We start from the raw sequence: 19,769 nt of genomic DNA on the forward strand, positions 1-19,769 counted from the left end.
GTGTTTGGGCACTGGATATCCTTTCCCTATTTTAAACATAACTGAAAACTTGTTTTAAGCTTTGCTTACAGGATAGTTGAGCACACTGCAAAGTACAGTGCCAAAAAACTACAACAACTCACCACCTTAATTTAACTGGAGCCATTTTAGTGCTGTGTGAGCTATTTTGGTAGTTTTTTTTTGGCTCGCTACATATATTCATATATGCTTAATTCTTTGATATAATGCTTGACCAGTTTTGAGTTTTCTCCTCTGCTGCATTTTCCTGGCCCTGCACCCTGATTTTGTTCAACATTTTATTTTATTTTATTGAATTTCATATACTTTATTTAAGATTCAACGATAACAAGAAAAAGCACAGTAACTACATCAGTTCATTACAATTGCCCATCCTTAACAATAATTGACAAGTTATAGAACATCACTTTAACTTACTCAAATTTTCATATTTAACTTTTATCTCTTTGGCTCTTAGCAGATCAAAAAGAAAAGGGCCAAAGAAAAAGGGTATGGAGGGGAAAAAAGAAATAGAAGAAAAGAAAAAGAAAAGGAAAGGGGTAAAAGAAAAAGAAAAGAAAAAGAAAAAAGGGTTAAGAGTTTAAAAAGAGAGAAACAAAATAAACACATTTGACTTATGATTAGACTCGTATTATTGTTTCTATTATTTTTTCACACACAGTTCTGGATTATTGTATTACTTTCTTTGTTTTCATCAGATACCAAAAACACTATGATTTTAAACATCCAACACCATTAATCATGTTGACTAAGGTTGATGGGAGTTGAAGTCCATCATCTGAAGGGCCACAGGTATATCCCAACCACACAGGCAGCCTGGTCACATGCATTCCCCCCCCCCCCCTATTTCTCCAAGTTCAATTGCTGAGGCTCTTTTAGAGGTTGCTATGTGTGTTTTTGGCTTTGTTGACACTATAGCCTTTTGAAAGAATACTTTTAGTGTTTTCATTCTATTGTATATTATTTAATACTGGCTTGCGTGCAAAATATGCATTCTATAAATGTTCTGAATAAAGAAAAGCACATTTGATTTTCCAGGAAAGATGTTTAATGGAAAGTTCACTCCTCCTGTAACTTCATAATACCCTTTGAAAAATCAACAGCTGGTTGCTTATACTGCCACACGAGCACCAGATCCATCATTCAGACCCAAATCAGAATATTAAATGTTTAACCATATGACTTTAATCTGATTAGGAACATTATCTTTATGCCTAACCACTATACAAGAACACAAAAAAACCAAATCATAGTTCAGTTTTAGTTTCAAAAACCTTTGAAAACTAACATCACATCCAGTCATTATCTTCAAGACCAATCCAACAGCATCTTTTAGCATTGTATTTTTAACAACCACTATAAGTTTTTCCTACTTTAATCCTTGTAACAATCTATTTTTAAACTTTACCATTAGCATATGATAGCTTGCTCAAAATGGTTTAAACTCTTATTTGCTGGATATAATTGATGTTGCTTATTTTCTGTATTTTCTGCCACACATTGATTCCAAGTATCACCAAGCCTTTCATTACTGCTACATTTGTCAAGTGCAAAGTCTTACATAATTGTCATTTCACTCATTATACCCATTCTTATATCACAGGTTAGAATACTTAAATGCGATTTTCAGTTCTTGAGGACATCAGCATCTGTTTTGGCATAGAAATGTCACAGAAGTGTTTAAGCAAAGCCCCTGGAGGCTCATCCATAACCACACACCATTATTAATTGCTAAGGAACAGAAACTATACCTTGTGCTGTTCAATTGCATCTATCCATTGTTGTCTATGATCTGGATCTTGAGCCCGTAGATACCAAACGCTATCATTCACGCTAATATCAAATCTGCACTCATCAAAATCATGGGGCTGTGGAAGGAAAAATGGAAGGTCATTATAACAATAAGAATTATACATAAAGGAGATAACATGTGGCACCTTGTCATTTGCCATGTTTCGGGGGGACGGACCTCATTGTTTCCCAACCAAGTTCATACCTGCTTAGTTTTGGCAATGCTGCCGCTCCAGATACTCCCAGACCATTCACTGGACCCAAATCATGTTAAACCTGATTTCACCAGCTTCATTTTCTGTGACAGTCTTAGCAGTCCTTTAACAAGCTACCATATACCAAATTAGACCATCAGTTTATGCACCCCTGTACGGACTACTGTGACATGCAATGGCTCTCTAAAATCTCAGAGAAAGCCTTTTCCATAATTTGCTACTTTAATCTTAAAAAACAACACCACACACCACACAGGTATTTTCATTTATTCATATTTATATCCAGCCTTTATCATAGATATCACAGCAGATGACAATTCACACTAAAAGACCCAATAAAAGTTAATCATTATGTTTCATATCAGTTGCTATATTCAGCCAAACTGAGATAATTATGATTATTAATGTTGCACTGTCAGGATCCAACCAAGAAAAATCAGAATATAGTACCTTTATGAAATAGAAAGGTTAATGAAGCAAATTCTGAACATTAATGAAGATCTACAAAATAAGTTAACTGCATGAGTAGAATTACTACTGAGAATGCAGTAAAATTTATTGACACATTTAATATCCTGTATTTTTGACCGAGACACCAATCTCCAAGGCAGCAACAATTCAATAAAAACCAGAATACAATTAAAAACCAGTGCATAGAAACATACAACACCAAACCAATGAAAGCAGCAGAAACCAATTACATTAGAGGTTTCCCTTTAAAATTAGTATTTCTTGATTAGTATTTCTTGATTATGATGAAAGCAGATGGACTTCAGCATACAGCAGATTCACGCGGAACACTCCTTCAGCCCCAAAGCTTAAAATGTTCCCTTCAGACCATCATGGGAAGGGAAGTATTAAATCAGTGGTATGCAACTTTTCATTAGAGCAGAACCTTGTGTTCTCCAGATGTTTTGAACTCCAATTCCCATCAGCTCCAGCCAGCATAGCCAGTGCCAGGGATGATTTGAGTTGCTATATGAAACATATGGAGAGGACCAGGCTATGGGAAGGCTGCACTAGAGTGAGCAGGAACATAATAATTATGCCTTGCAGTGATGTTTGTTCTGATGATTATTTAATTTCTATACTGTTTAATACATTAACAATATATCTTAACTGAAGCAACAACAGATATCTTAAACAAAACATATAAAACATATAAAAAACATAAAAAACATATAAAAATGTTACATTAACACAAAGTTACTACTATATATAAACTATATATAAATCAGTATTAATTGATTTTTCCTTCTGACACACCCTACCTCTCAGCCTCCAGGTTCTCACTCAGGGTCAAGACCCTGAAGGGTAAGCAGCAGTAGAATGATTAATTATAGCTACCGTATTATACAAATTGGCATGCCATACAATACAAAAGATTGTAGTCTGTTTCATGTAAGAGCCAATGGTGCAATAGCCCCCTCCCACCTCCTTTTACTTAATTGCATCACATGTCAGTGATCTGTTTGTGGACCAGGACAGAATGTCCTCCTCAATGGTAGTTTCTCTATAAGGTTATTTCCCATATTTCACCTAACCTACTGCTTCCTTAAGAGCTTTTACTTATATGTGCCCTGAAGTCCATGATTATTCAAGACTCACCAGTGAAGGTTTCTATAAAAAAACACAACAACTTGTGAGGTTGGGGAACAACCCAGTATAATTAGATACAGTAGCACTGTGGTAAGAGAGGTACAGAAGACACCAGATCTCAGAAGACTGAATAGTAGCAGCACAGATTGCTTCTGATTCATGAAAACTCCAGGAAGTGTTGTAAGCCAGGTTCTTAGACGCAGAGTTTCATGCAAGCTTAAATGTGGCTGCTTGGAAGATGACACTCACGTGTCATAGTTCGCATTTCCATACAATTGGCCAATACTTATTTTGAAAGATGAAGCCTAAGCACTACAAAATCTCTTGTAAGTTTGTCAGAGATGAAATGCCATCCCAACTACTTGTGCAAACTGTCTACTTGCCTGAGCACCATAATATGGAAGCCAGAAGCCGAGCAATATTCCAATTCCCCTTCCATGAAAAGAAAATCTGAAAGCATTTTTGGCACCAGTTCACTTACAAATCATTGTTGGAACTAAGTCTCATTCAAACCTCATGGAACTAGTAATGCAGTTGTTTCTTTGACAGGTTCATAACAATGAGCACTGCTTATTTAGAATTTCAACATCACAATAGACATTTGCCACAGGTCAGGTAACAGAATGAGGAACAGCCTCAGAGTTGAAGATTCTGCCTTCCCTCAACTGAAGGAGAATTGAAGTGAATCATTAATAGATTTATTAACGTAACTTTTACAATGGAACTTTCACAATGGAACAAGGTTGGTGATTGCTTCCAACTAGGGATGGTTAGGATTGTGCTGTATGACTATCTTTACCCAAATCTTTGACTGCAAAGACTTGTCTATCTATAGACTGCTCTAGGCCTTCCAGGATGCCTCTCTAAAGGACGAGTTGCTAGTTTGTAAAAGCAGGATGTATATTTGTAAATCTTAATCTAGACAAACACAGGAGAGACAGCATTTAGATCAACAAATAATTTGAAACTGCCTGTGAATGACTATCAAAGCCAAGCAGAAAACAAAATCTCAGTGCACCACATGGCATTCTTTTTTACAAGCTCAACATGCAATAAGCCTACCATTACATGCTACTTGTAATTTACCATTTAGCATCAGCCCTATTTGAAGGGCCAGTGAACTTGCTAATTCATACAGCCTTTCTTCCTCCTTTTCCAGAAGTTAAAGTATGTTTATGACACCACTGTCAGTTACTGCAGAATCATGACTAAGGCTACAAGAAACATACAGGTCAAGTCCCCAGTAGGGCTGGGCGATACCAGCTTTTCAACATCGCAGTGTATCACTAGTCAAACATTGTGGTCTGGCGATATATCACAGTGCTGAAAAAACCAAAATGCATTGGTCTCTGCCCACAAGACACTGGGTGAAACTTCCCCAGCTCTGGTGGTTTCACTCAGGCACTTGTGGGCTAGGACAATGAAGCTTGTTTGCGCTGCTTAGCTGGGGATCAGGAATGTTCCCCTTCCCCAGCTGAGACAGCCTCGGTGCTAACTATTTGTTGCGGGGAGCAGCAACCAGGCTCCCCTCAGCTGAGCAGTTTCACTGAGCCCCCACCCTGCTACTGGCTGGCCTGGGGCTCTTTTAACTGCTTGACTAAGGTAAGGGCAGCTGCCCACTCCTCAGCTGAGCAGTTTAAAGATGCAGAGGGAGGAACAAGTTGTATTGGCACTTTGCTGATACAGCTTGTTTCTACCTTTGCATTGTATGAGGGCAGAGTGGGATAGTGGTTTCACTCAGCGATATATCGCTGGTGAAACCGCCGCCGCTCCTGAGTCCCTCTGCTAGCAGCGCCCACTGGAGGAAGGAACTCTAGCCAACACTGCGAGCATAGGGACTCAGGAGCAGTGGCGGTTTCCCCAGCAATATACCACTGAGTGAAGCTGACATCATGGCCTGTTCCTCATACCGGTCCTGGGTGATATATTGATATACTGCCCAGGCCTATTGCCCAGTGGAGTACTGTTGCTCAAACTTCCTAGTTTGAGAGGCAACTGTCTGTTAAATTCACCAGTTGAAGGCTCTGAGACCATGTTCTACCCAAGGGATATATAATTCCATCACTTTTTGTCTAGCAGTCCTGCCACTTCCGATACTGTATTCTTTGGAAGCTAGTAGCTTTGTATGGTGGATTACCAATGCTGTTGGGAAATGATTCTGCTAGGCAGATTAATCACTGATTTCCTGTTCAACCAGCAATAAACACAGCAGGCATACTGTCAGAATTTTACTTCATATTCAAACACAATTACTGCTGCTCTTCAGAGGAGCTTATTTTACAGGCCCCTGCACATAGCTGAGATGTTTAACTTTACTTTTCTGTCTGAAAAATGGTCCCCAAAGAATATCCTTTCTTCTTTCTATCTTTTAAAAAGGTCTGTTTCAGAGTCTGGAAACCCTATAGGTGACAGAATATTTAAGAGTCTATAAAACACAGCTCCATCTAAATTAAATATTAAAAATAGATGATACAAAGTTATTCAGGTCTAGGAACACAAAAGATATTGCTAAAACTAATATTTTACAACTGGATTTTAGACTTTGCCTGCATTCACATGTCATGCAGAGCCATTTTATAAAAGACAAAGGTGTGTGATTCAATTTGTTAAGAAGTTGCATGGAATTGTATCCAATGTTAGTCATGCTCAGAGCAGACCAAATGAAATTAGTTCTTCTGAGCATCTGACCTAGCGGAGTGTGTAGAAAAATGGATGAATGCAGAACCTTTTCTTCCTTCCTCTTTCCTCCTCTCCTCAAGCTTAATCTGCTCCAGAGAAATTGGCCCTTTTGCACCTCTGCTCAGTGACCAGTTGGCCTCTGCTGTTTAGGAAGCACATATTTTCCTCATGTTAGTGTTCTTTTTCTTTCTTTCTCTTTCCCTTCCATAGAGCTCTGGCACTTGAGCAAACTCAAGAAGGCACTACAAGTCTTGGATTGAAATTAACATGTTAATTTTGTTCCCTGAATTTCCATATCAAGAACTATTTTAGCTGGCAACACTGCTTGGTATTTAATGTGCTCCCTAGGTTGTTGTTCTTTTGTCACTAGTAGAGATTTAGGGTTGTTTTCAATATTAGTTCCTTTGAATAGTTATTAAAGCTTACTACCAATACCATTAGGTACTAAAGTACCTAATGAACTGCACCTAATTTCCTCTTCTTTTAGTATTTAAATCTTTAATGGATGCACAAAGCACACCACAGGTTATAAAAGTTCAATTTTTGCTAATACTCTTTTTAGCTCTATTAATCAGGTCAAACACACTACAGGAACAAAGAAATTCAAAGGATAAAAATTAATTATGAACTAAGAACCTTATTAACATCACAATCACGGCTTTCACGAGGTACATACAGCTCATTCGGGTGACATGGGATGACATTTCATTGCTATTATTTTCAGTTCATTACAATGTCTATCACTGCAACTATTAGTCACATTTACATGCAACATTTCTTAAACACAGCGTAAAGTGACATACATTGAGGTTCCGAGGTGTCCCATCCAAGCACTGATAAGATGCAAACCTAGTTAGCTACAGAAAATACTGCTGAGAATTTTGCACTGATACCATAATTCTGGCCCACTTATAACCACATAGGTATATGCAATACTGAGATTAACTTTTAAAAGATGCATTCTTAGCAACATTGCTTTCTTTATCAGATATACAAACAAAGATCTCAATTCTGAGTGGCAGTCCTTACGTAGCAAAAGCAGACCCATCCACGCACAAGAGGGAGATATCAGTAGGGGGACTCAAACAGCCCACTAAGAATGCTCAGTGTGCATTGAATCCTAGCTTGAACAACAGCATTCCACACCACATTTTGTTGTGTGTGACACTCGTAGCAAGTTTTAGATAGCTTTCCAGTCTACTTAATGATCAGATAATCTTGCACTAAAGTCCAGTGCATTGGCCAAAATGTTGTCATTCTTCCAATAAAGTTTTCAGTTTGCTTACTGGAATCCCTTCTTCATTCAAAACATTGATCAGAGATCCAGAGAGGTTTCTGTACAAATACCTTATTACAAACTCAGTGTTTGTTGCTGCTTCAGTCAATTTCCCTTTCCAACAGCAGCCCCTAGGTGCAATATTGCTCTGGAGGGTCCCCTAAGTTGTAAGGGCAGCTTTTGTGAGATGTATGGGCAGGAAGCGATTGGTTGTAAAGTCCTGGTGCAGACAAAGAAGACATAGACTGTCTTCTTTGTACCATGGAATGGTCAAAAGACTGAACTTTGCATCAGAAGGTACCTGGTTCAAATCTTGTCTCTACCATGAACTTCTAGGTGAACCTTACTAAAGCTCCCCCACCCCCAACCTCAGACACTGCCATCTGCAATATGACTTAAATATGACGTGGCTTACAGAAGGGGTGGGAAAACATTTGGCTCCATGGACCAGGTTCTTATTAGGTTTAGACAAAATTTGACAGGTGGGTAGGGCTATCCACTTATCAATCACCTGAGGTCACTATGGCAGCACTTCAAAGCTCTTTGCTAAAAAAGAAGATGAAAGCTCAATTTAAGTAGGCAGTTAAAGGCAAACCCCTTCCTGATGACAAGCGGTGTGTACTGAACACCTAGCTCAGGGGTCTGCAACCTTTAAGACAAAAAGAGCCACTTGGACCCGTTTCCGAAGAAAAAAAAACTGGGAGCCGCAAAACTCGTCATTATAAAAATAACTTTTTTGTCACTTTTTTATTTTTTCTTTGTTTGACCCCTCAGAATTACTCCTCCTCATAGAAATAAACGTTTAATTAACAAGTTACCTTTTTGTGTGTGTGTGTTCTTCACTCCCCTTCAAAACAGTGACCAGCGTACATGCCCCCTTTCAATGCAGTGACCAGCGTACATGCCCCTTACAATGTAGCGGGCGGGCGGGCGGGCGGGCGGGCGGGAAGGTGACGTCAGGACGGTGCGTGACTAACACACGCACCGCCCCCATGCGACGTCACAGCCAGTACAGCGCCCGCCACAGTGGGGAGTGTCGGGGCACACAATGCGGCTCTTCCCCTCGCTAGTATTCACCCCGGAGCCGCGGCAAAGGTGTAAACGAGCCACATGCGGCTCCGGAGCCGCGGGTTGCAGACCCCTGACCTAGCTAAAACGAAGGGTTGCCCCTGCATTTTAGTATAGGTTTCAGTGCAAACCCCTGTCATCAAGAAGGGGCTTGTACTGAATCCTGCCGAACTGAGCAGAATTTAAGTCTCCTCTCAGCTGATGAACGGGAGATTAAATCCTGCTGCCATGACTACACATGCCAGTTCCATGAGGAATTGAAACTCCCACCCTGGCTAATTGGAGTGCTGTCAGCTGATGGACAAGTGGGTGTGCTTAAAAAAAAAGAAACCAGCCTCAAGGACAAAACTAGAACCCACGGCAAACCAAGATTGGCCCATGGGCCAGAGGTTCCCTACCACTGCCTCACAGCACTGTTGTAAGGACTGCAGCTACATAACATATGTGAGACATTTTGAGCACTCGAAGGAATTATACAATTGTTAAGTATTATCATAGTTGCTTTGAAGTATGTGATTTTTCTTATTCCAATAAGCCTTAAATACTGAACCATGCACCTTCCCATTCTCATTCTGCACACATGACTAAAAAACAGTTTTAGCATTAAACAACAAATACTCAGCGAGGCAACATTTTGCAACCATGGATTTATTTTTCAATGCTTTCTATCAATATGTTATTTTTTTATTAAAAAAAAACCTACTGGAGGGAAACATTTTTTGGCTGTATTGCAACGGCAAACAGACCAACAACTCCCCCCACCCTTCTATTTTACAACCCAGCAACCATGTTCACTCAACCCAAGCAAATTTTTGTAAAAACACCACAGTGCTTTTACAGCCAAATGCAGCCGTAACATTATGCTTGTATCAGGAGTTTCAAAGTCAGGTTTCCACAGTGTTGCTTGCCACGGAGAGTGAGCCTTGTACTCAATCTGGAAATGACAGAGAGGGTGGAAACCACCCTGGCAATTGTGCAATGATCCCTGCCCCTCCCTGGCTCTAAAGTGGGGAGGAAGGATGGAGGTGATTTGTCTACTATAATCAGAATGCCTTGACCATGAAGGCCTAACCAACTGGAAAGATTTCCAGAAATGAAAGGGAAACAGAGAGGGAGAGTCTCCTTGGTGCCTCCAGTTAAGGTGACTGGAGTATCATGACCAAGCAGCAACCTGATTGGCAACTGCTGCACAAAATAAGGAATGGGAGATTGGATGCTTCTTGACTAAGGTGTCTGTAAATGCAGCAGCCAGACAGGGAGGAATGTTATTTGTGGGGGGTGGGGAGGCACTAGATTCATGCTCCAAGGTGTGGATCACCTGACCCGTCTCCCCTTTTAAATAAACTTTTCCCCCCTTCAAATCTTCATTTACAGGGCAACTGGAGGCACTGCAAACTATAGCTATCTATGGTATAGCCCAATATCCTCCCAATACTCAAGATAAGCTTTTCAGGGGCTGCATTGAGTAGGAGGAATCAGTAATAAATAGGTGTCCTTCCTTTCACAAGTGGAGACGCCTCTACTAGTGCCAAGTCACCACTGGGGACAATCTTAATTGGGCTGTTACACTCTGCTTTGTACCATTCACTCATGAGCGGGAGGGTCCCTATTTTCACATTTGAAATGTTAGAGGGCATATCACTGCCAACAGGTTATCTTCAGAGATTCAGTTGCCACACAAAGTTGGTTTGCATTTGGCATCTACATCTTAGTAGAACAGATGCAATTTAAAAGGATATTTTTCTTTTTTTCGAGGGGGGGGAGGTGAGTTTGAAATTATAAATTACATTTTTCCTTTAAAAACTTTCAAAGCAATTGCTTCACAGCTATTTCCCCAGCCTATAAAGGAAGCAAACCTGTGCCTCTGCTGTAAATAAATGTGTAGTGCAACATCTACTGTGTTTATACAGAAGATTTACTGCTTCCACTACACTTCCTCTCGGATTCCACAGCAGTTCCTAAACAATAGTTGCCAAGCCTTCTCTAAATAATCAGAAAACAATCAGGTCAAGGAAAGAGAATCAGAAACCGTACATCTGTTCACAATTGTGAACAATTGTTGTGAAGGGCATGTTCCACCAGTGAGGTAGTTTCACAAGTTGCTTCAAAGTTACAGGGATTGGAGCGTTTTTAAGTCATAATCTAAGAAGATGCAACACAGGGTTTCTGATTTTTAAAAGATGTAGTTGCAATGTTACCAGATTATATGTTCTTGCAAAATCATAAAATTTTGTAGTGTGTACTTAACGAAAATACAACAGCAAACACTGCTATATGTGACTATGGCTCAACACTAACCAATTTATGACACAAATATTACATTTTATTATAAACAGCAGATAAAGATCTGTGAAAAAAATTCTTTCAGTATCAGGAAGAGGGATGGTGTAACTCTAGCATATCAATCTGAGGTCTTTAAAATGTAATTTTAACTTAAAACATTTTCTTCATGTCTGGACAGTGAATCTGCAGCAATATGGTTTTCTAAATCCTATGCTACAATAATTTTCTCACTTAACATTCTAAATGACAAATCTGAACAGTACAGATTAGTATCATATAAAGTTGTTATGGTACTAATGGAGGAACAGCTGAAGCTAATTATTAACTAGCAGTGCATATAATCAAATATGGGATCCGCCTGCTTTCAAAGACATAGGAACCAAAGAGATAAACTGACAGGAGCCTCTTTATTGGGTTTTTGTCCTAAACAATATGTGGGAACAGGGTGCATATCCAATGCAGGATTGAACCCTGCCCTCCTGCCCATCAGCTGAAGTCACCAGTTATATCATCTAATGGGCATGGTTTGGCAAAAATGGCCTTTCAGGCCAAACTGAACCCCTTGGCAGGTCAAGACTGGGTTGGATTCCCATCCCTTTTTAAAATTAACTAAACTTTTTAGTCCTAATTTTTAACTTGGTCACATTCATGCCTTCCCTCAAAACTAGGAGTGCTAGTCTGGTAAGGATGCACAGAATTATGTTAGAGTTCTCTTGTCCCCTCACAAGTTCCCAGGGATTATTCAGGAAAGAAGAGGGTTACTATTAAACTGCTTTAAATTACTGCCATGCTACAGGTAGCTGTTGCTGCAACTTTACACTACCTAGCGAATATATTTTAGGACGCAAACTCCATGACTGTTTTTGCAAAATCATAAAATTTGGTAGTGTGTAGTTAATGAAACCACAACAGCAAACACTGTTATATCATCAAATGACTACGGTTCAATACTAACCAATTTTGAGACATTGCCCATCTGTCAACCATGCGAAATCATAATTATGTTGTTTCATGGCCACCCACCTGCCAATTTAGGCTGGTCACAGTAAGGATCTGGTCTGTGGAGTTTAAAAATGTTCCCCACCCCTGATGTACAAGAAGACCCCAATAAATGGGGCAACAAGACATTTTAAAGTATTTTTGTTAACACAAATATTTACAAATTAATGAATGGCAAAATCTTCTTAGAAAACATACCTTTCCCACTTTTAAAAGAGGCAAGCTGCTGTTTCAAAAGTGGCTTGTCTCCTTGGCAGCAGAAACACTGCACTAAAAAACAAACAAGCTCCAGCTGTACATGTGGTTCTTACACATGCGATTCAGGTCTCTTGAGCCTGGCCTGGACAAGGCTTTTTTTTTTTTTTAAGCCCCATGATACACTTTAAGAAACATGTGATGAAGCCACCTGAAGCCTGAATCACACATTAATACCAAGAGCACGAGAGCTGCTACAGCATGGGTGCTTCCATACAGATCTGCTGATGAATCAGGAAACAATCATGTGGTCACTTGATATGCTGGTCTTAAGATGGTTTCAGAATTATTGCAGTATTGCTCTTAGGTGTGTACACTGGTCACAAGATTCAGTTCAGACCATAATCTGGTGCTCTAGAAAACAGTCCATTAGCGTCCAACACACTTTATTGCTTAACTCACTTTGAAGGCCAACCAGGTCTACTTTGTCCTCCCCACCCTTCACTATTAGAAGAGTGTGTGTGTGTGTGTGTGTGTGTGTAGTTTAGCATTTCCCCCTCCAAGATAAATGGATGAATTCTGAAACATACCAGCCCCGCCAGAATGGATAAAGCTTGCCAAACAATAGGCAAATAGGTCCAGGGGCTTTTGTGCTAGGAATATTTAAATTTGATTTGGGAGTCACAAATAACTAAAATGGATTTATTTTGGGGGTAGTATCATTCCCCCTGATTGTAAGCTTGAACTTTCAGTGGTGTCTGCTCTCTCTTCTTCATCAACCCACCCCAGTATTATTCCTTGTAGCTTAAAGATGCTACTTTAATTTTTGACAGATACAGGTAAGCAGAAATTGTTCTGATGTCTGGATTGCTGAGGCACCGTGAAGTGCTTCAGTGTCCCTGCTTTTGTCTCGCTCTCTCCTATACTTCTCATTTCAATTCTAACAGATCCCCAAAACCCTATGAGGCACCCCACTTAGAATTGGGATTCACCTGAATCCAATGCACACGCTTGATTGCTGTGCATCTCAGAATATTATACTGTAAAAAAAAATCTTGCAAAGATTTTCTATTCTTCCTATAGCTAACTAAAAAATATTGACAGTTCTTATGCAAGTATTTCCAAACCATATTGCTCTGACAGAAGATTACACTAAAAATTATTCATTTTTTTACCATATTCGCTTGTATTTATTATTGTCTAAAAATGTACATAAAGCATGGGCACAAAGAAACACTTACTGTAATGACAGCCTTACTCAAACAGATTGAGCCTCTGCAGCCATACTCAGTTTCATCTTCAGACTTGTAGTAACTTAGAGTATTGTTCTTCAAGACCACCCACCGGTCCTGCCACCCATGGATGTAGTTGGTCCACTAAAGAAAACAAACACATACATTTTTTAATCAAACAAAGCTCCATACCATTTGTGCATAATTTTCTTACGAGTGAAACCCAACCAAGTCATACTCAGAAAATAGACCCAGCGAAATCAAAGTTACTTAAATTCATTTACTTCAATAGCTATACACACTCTAAGTATGGCTAACATCAAACACCACCCATAGTTTTTCCAAATCTTGTTTTAAAAATTTCCCCCATAAAAATAAACGAACTGTTACAATTTATATGCTAATGTATAGTGCTTTAATCAAAAGTTACAACACAGAGTAAAAAATGGTTCTGATGCAGACAATCTGAAAATGAAATGCCAATTCCTTAGAAAATAAGTGTTCAAAATAAACAAGGTCAGGTGTAGTAGGGACAATCATAACAATACCATTTCAGAAGCAGCAGGTCTGCCACAATTCACAATAAGCATTAGGTGGTTATGTCCTATCACCAACTATAAGCTCTAGACTGAAATACATGGTTTGTATTCCTGTAAATCTGGGCTGCCTTTTAAGAAGAGGCTAGTCTACATTCCTCATCATGAAGAAACTGATTGTTCAGAATAAATATGTTGCAGGCTCAGAAACAAAAGCAAAAATTGGACACAGATTTTAAATGTTTATATTCGCTAGCCTACACTTAACTATTTCCCCCCCACACATATATTAAACTCCTTGCTCTCTCATCTCTTTGTCAAAACAGTCATCACTGTGAAATGAGAGTAGCACAATAAAACAGTACATATAACTAAAATGTACACTGATGCACATAGTTTATTCAGAAGAGCTATCGTGTTTTACCTGGGCGGAAAGCTCAATGAGTAGATCACTATGTGATCTCCATGTGCTTGAAAGGAACATTTAATAAATACAAAGCTCCACAATAAACTAAAGTATATAAAATGACATTTAATATTTGGCATTAACACCCCGTTAGCATTGTGCAATGGATTTTGGGTTCCTAAAATAAATACTACTGGTAATACTGCATTAACGTCTATGAAAACAGATTCATACAATCAGTCGTAAGTACAGAAGGATTCACTAGCTTCATCAGACTTTATCAGATTTTAGCTTCAGGCGATCTGTAACCTCTGCAAGGGTGGAGTACCAAATCTGAGTATGGCCCACAGAATGATGAGTACTAATAGTTTCCTGAAATGACTTAGGGAAGGGATATTGCTGGTGAAACTGCCAGCACTGGTTTCCACTGGGAACGAGGTGAGGTGGAATAGCACTACCGCAAAATAAGACAGAGCTGTCTACTTTTTCTTGGGGGCTCCTTGCATGTATATAAATATATTCATCTGTAAGTTAAAAAAATGTTCACATCCAAAACCTGACAAGCACCTGTTAGCTTCCAGACAGAATGCTGTTGAGGTGATAGTTTGGCATGGGGTGTGTTTACAATGGGGGTGGGGAGGTAATTAGCCAGCTCAAACACCTATCAGCTTAGAAAAAGCATTCTGGAAGCAGGTGTTGTGATGTGTTCTTCAAAAAAATTAAAAGCCCTTTATTCCCTAGACTACACAGTGATGTTTGAGGTGAAAAGAAACTGAATAAAGTTGATTTTTCCATTTACTACTCTCCAGAATTCTCATCCAAGCTTAATAGCTAAAAAAATGCCTGTGTTTTTTAATGTTAGATTGCTTTGAGCTGTTTCACAGGAAGCAATTCATAAATGGAATGAAAAATGCTTTTATTTAATCTTTTTCTACTACCTGCCACCCAGTTCTTTAGTACAGTAGATACTGCCTCAAAGATGGATTAGAAAGAGGGTTCATTCTTTCCCATCCTCCTGAACTCTGCCTACAGAAGACTAAAAAGAACAGGAGCTGAGTATACTGCAACATTTTGCTGCAGATAATACTTGTATCAAAATAGGAATCTACAGACACTAGCTGCTTGAGTTCTAAAATACCTGGCATACAGTAGTGGGGTATGGGGAAAAGCTGACCAAATTTTTCCTGGCTTTTAAAACTGCCAATTTGTTGCTATGTGCTTGATATCCCTAGGTTTTAGTTCTATATGAAATATTTTATTTAAACAATCTGCTTTTCTGTCCAACAGATGCCGAAGGCAGCTAACAATTAAACCAAGCACAATTTAAGAAACATGTTAAAAGCCAATTGAATACTAAAACATAAACACAGGAGTAGATAAAATGTACATAAAAACTAACCAGATTAAAAAAGGTAAAGGTACCCCTGCCCATACGGGCCAGTTGTGTCCGACTCTAGGGTTGTGCGCCCATCTCACTTAAGTGGACGGGGGGCAGCTCTGTCCGAAGACACTTCCGGGTCACGTGGCCAGCGTGACAAGCTGCATCTGGCGAGCCAGCGCAGCACACGGAAACACCATTTACCTTCCCGCTAGTAAGCGGTCCCTATTTATCTACTTGCACCCGGGGGTGCTTTTGAACTGCTAGGTTGGCAAGCGCTGGGACTGAACGACTGGAGCGCACCCTGCCACGGGGATTCGAACCGCCGACCATGCGATCGGCAAGTCCTAGGCGCTGAGGTTTTACCCACAGCGCCACCCGTGTCCCTAACCAGATTAAATGCCTGCCAAAATAAATATAAAGTTCTTTAAACTATTTCACTGGTTCAACACTGAACCTTAGAGGTCCTTTTCAGAGGTCAAACAATGAACTCCAACTTTTATGTTAAATTAATGAATAATTAAGCACAAATAGTCACATATATGCTTCATGGGTTAGCACTTCAGTTTTTGAACCAAAGAGATTGAACCGAAGTAAGCAACCAGTTTTGTGCATTCTAAGCAGACACCCATATGAGACAGCAGAACTCTGAGAATTCAATAGCTAATTCAACTTAAGTACCAGAGGACTGCAAGTTAATTGACAGCAAGCTGAGGAAAATATTTTAGATCAACAATAGGCAGTCCTATTTAGGTATGGGGTACTGTCAGAATTCTTAGGGACCACTAGCAGTCAGTTTTAAGGGTCTGGGCAACACTCAGTGCCTTGAGTTTTTCCAGCTAACAAGGGTTCTTCTTTTGTTTTATAAAAGGGCGGAGTTTCAGAAATCATTTTGAAGTAAAACCTTGACTTAGCATTGGAATAAAGCCAGGAAAGGAGCCATGTGACCCCAAGTTTCTCTTTGGAATCCCACACAATCCTGGTAAGTCATAGTTTGTCTGACTATGATTTCTGAACCAGGCCATTGTGTCCTCATAGGATTGTCATACTGAATGAAAATGGTAATTACAGAAGCGTGCCTTTGTGCCTGTATAGTTGCATTTTTAAACAATTCAAATTGGCAAGTACAATCTATTAATAATTAGAAACAAACGCAAAGTTTTATACATACACACGAAATAAAAAAGTATTCATTTCTTAGTTTTAAAAAAGTTTTCAATTCTTTTAACTTAAGTAAACATTATAATTGAGAAAAGCCACTAGGATTTATTTCCAATAATACAATAATCAGTTCTGCACATTTCACTGCTCAAAAGGCAAATAGAACTATTCATCACAGCATAGAAAACAACATGAATAGACAAAGCCATAGTGCAGTTCTTGGAATACAGAGTTCAATTCTTGGCATCTGCAGTCAAGCAAGAGCAGGTACAAAGAGCAACCAAGATTTAGGCATATTTGAAAGGAACCCCTATCAGTGGGTCAATGCAATTATTAGAATCATCTAAAGTGTCACAAAGTATTGAGGAGAGTTTTGATTTTTCATTACTTTGTGACATCTGAGATAGCCCTAATAAGTCACCAATTTATTATGAATAAAATTCAATGGAATTCATCTACTGGCAGAATGGACACTGATGGTGGAATAGATTTCCTCTCCCAATCATCTGGAATAGATTATGTGGGTGTACAGTTGTTACAGAGGAAGGAGGTGTCAGTTTAAGAGTCAATGGAGAGCAATTTAGGAATTTTGGAGATTTTCTAATGAACCATGGCTACTTACTGCTGAAAACAGACATCATTACCGCAATTTTCACAGGTCATGTGATGGACCCAAGATTATAGGTAATAGCCAGTGTTATTCATACTCATGAATAGCCTCACTGAAACCAATCAACTTAAATTACCCAAATCCATTGATTTGATGCGTCTATTCCAAGTATGACCAGATATCATCCTATACATTTGCATGGCAAAAGTGAAGAGAAAATAACTTACTCTTTCCCAAATAAATGAACTCATTCCCTACCAGTATGAGGAGTCTTGAAACTAAAATGAAAAGTTATTTAACGCATTTTTCCATCTATAAGACGCCCCCATGTTTAAGACGCCACATATTTTGGGGCGGATTCAGATTTGAGAAAGTGGGGGGGAGATGTATCTGAGTAAAACACGTCCCCTAATTTTTGACATTATTTTTTAGGGGGGAAACAGAGTCTTATACACGAAAAATACAGTAATTGATCAGTGAATTTACTGCAGCATAACATGAATTACACTTTTTATATAGACAGATGTTTGCAGATAGTAATGATGTGAGTGAGACAGCAGATTTGCCACTACAATTGGTGGCATTCAAGTCAGAGTTGACTAACTGAGATAAATGTTTTCATTGTTTTCAGTAGGTCTACTTATAGTATGCCTACTGTTTGGTATCACCCCTTTTTTGCAGTTAATTTTGTTTTAAAAGTACATTGTTACCTAAATTTTATTTGCAACATCATGAATGGATACAGGCAATTTCAAAGTTGCAACTAACCTTTTCAGACTACTATCCCCTAGACACCGAGCCAACTATACAATCTAAGCATGCTAAATTAGCATGCTAACAAGCTGATATAGGGTAAACAATTTTTCCACTCAAACTTTTCCAGAAAATCCATACCACTGTCCCAGATTAAATTCATCAAAATGTAAAGATGCCCTGGTTAGAATCACAGAATTGTCGAGTTGGAAGGACCACGAGGATCACCTAGTCCAAACCCCTGCAATGCAGGAATCTTTTGCCCTTGGGACTTCAACCCATGACCCTGAGATTAAGTCTCTCATGCTCTACCAACTGAGCTGGAACTCTTCAAATTATTCTTAACTTGTAACAAAATACTAGGAATAACCCAGAGAATTAGTTACTTCAAGTTACTTCAGTAACTAAGTAAACATAATATTAAAATATTAAATAAAAGAAACTTAAATAGCAATAAAGTTTCCACCAGTGATAAGCAAGATCATAAAAGAACAGTCACTGGTTAACCCTTCCTCAATGGATCATCTACAATCTAGTTTTAATTAATGTTCAGTAGAAGCACTGAACTGAGGATTTCACTTTTAATGCTAATTGTATCTTAATAATTCAATCCATATCTTAAAATATATATGCAATGGGCAATAACCTTGTAGAGCGGCATTTGATTAAGAGTGAAAGAAATTTTTTAAAGTTCTTCCAGCTGCTGTCCCCTGAACTTTTCATGTCATCTTCCACATTCTTCTGAAGGGTCCTCCAAACTTCTGGAACTTGTTTTTGCGAGGTTCAGGGGCTGCAGTAGGAGGGGATTGGCAAAAACAATCTGCCATTCCCTTATGTTAATGGACATCTCTTAGATCAAAAGCCATTCCACAACAATGAGTTTCATTCTATAAGTTAAAATATATAGAAAGTCTTAAATTAGAATTGTATAAAGAGAAAAAGATTGTACTAAAGATAGAAGCAGGCTTCGCAGCTTGACAAGCTAACATACAGAAAATTATTCTTTGTATAGAATTCTACAGCGATAATATATGTGCATGCATAATATGCACTTGCATAAGTTCCCATTCAAGTGGGCATTCTATAAGAAAACAAATGATTTTTTTGTTCCTGTACCTTATATTTAGCAGAAGACTGTATTGTTGCTTTTTAAATCCTTGCAAATCTACTAATTTCAATTTATTTCATTTAATTAATGAAGACACAAATCACAAAGAAAGTTCTAAAAACTGCAATAATGTAGCTCAGCTTTTTAATATGCAACAGGTTAGATCACATTTTGCAATTTAGATTTCCTTTCATTTATTCCTGTATAGATGAGAACAGGAAAGGCATCCTGGCTAACATCAGGGGTGGGTAGCCTGTAAAAGCAACATGCATTTCAACCTTGAGATTTAACATTTGGAAGTCACATGATGACAAGGAGCTGAAATAATGTTGGTATAAATTGTACATTGGCTAATAATAAAAGTTGCAGTAAGTTTCAGATTGAGTTTAAAACTAAAACTAAAACTAAACAGTTGACAAGAAAAGAAAGTTTTCAAGGATGTTGAATAATTGCTACATTACA

The 19,769-nt window shown here is 38.7% G+C and overlaps 1 protein-coding gene and 1 long non-coding RNA gene across 5 annotated transcripts in view; both read right to left on the bottom strand.

Annotated features, from left to right (window-relative positions):
- CERT1 (ceramide transporter 1) overlaps nt 1-19,769 on the bottom strand; it is a 51,164-nt gene that overhangs the window by 29,202 nt on the left and 2,193 nt on the right. For all 4 annotated transcript variants that reach the window (XR_014556285.1, XM_083703225.1, XM_083703223.1 and 1 more), the window contains exons 2-3: nt 13,365-13,499; nt 1,770-1,886 (exon numbers count right to left, since the gene is read on the bottom strand). Coding sequence is in view for 3 of the 4 variants with exons in the window: in XM_083703225.1 (XP_083559351.1) it covers nt 1,770-1,886; nt 13,365-13,499 (252 nt within the window). In the remaining variant the exon portion in view is untranslated. The remainder of the gene's footprint in view (nt 1-1,769; nt 1,887-13,364; nt 13,500-19,769) is intronic.
- LOC310827409 lies at nt 4,306-10,925 on the bottom strand. Its single transcript, XR_014556357.1, has 2 exons — nt 8,725-10,925; nt 4,306-8,207 (listed from the first exon to the last, which is right to left on the bottom strand). It is a non-coding gene; the product is annotated as an uncharacterized lncRNA (long non-coding RNA).

The sequence above is a fragment of the Podarcis gaigeae genome, assembly GCF_964106915.1.
Source record: "Podarcis gaigeae genome assembly, chromosome: 11".
Classification (NCBI taxonomy): Eukaryota; Metazoa; Chordata; class Lepidosauria; order Squamata; family Lacertidae; genus Podarcis; species Podarcis gaigeae.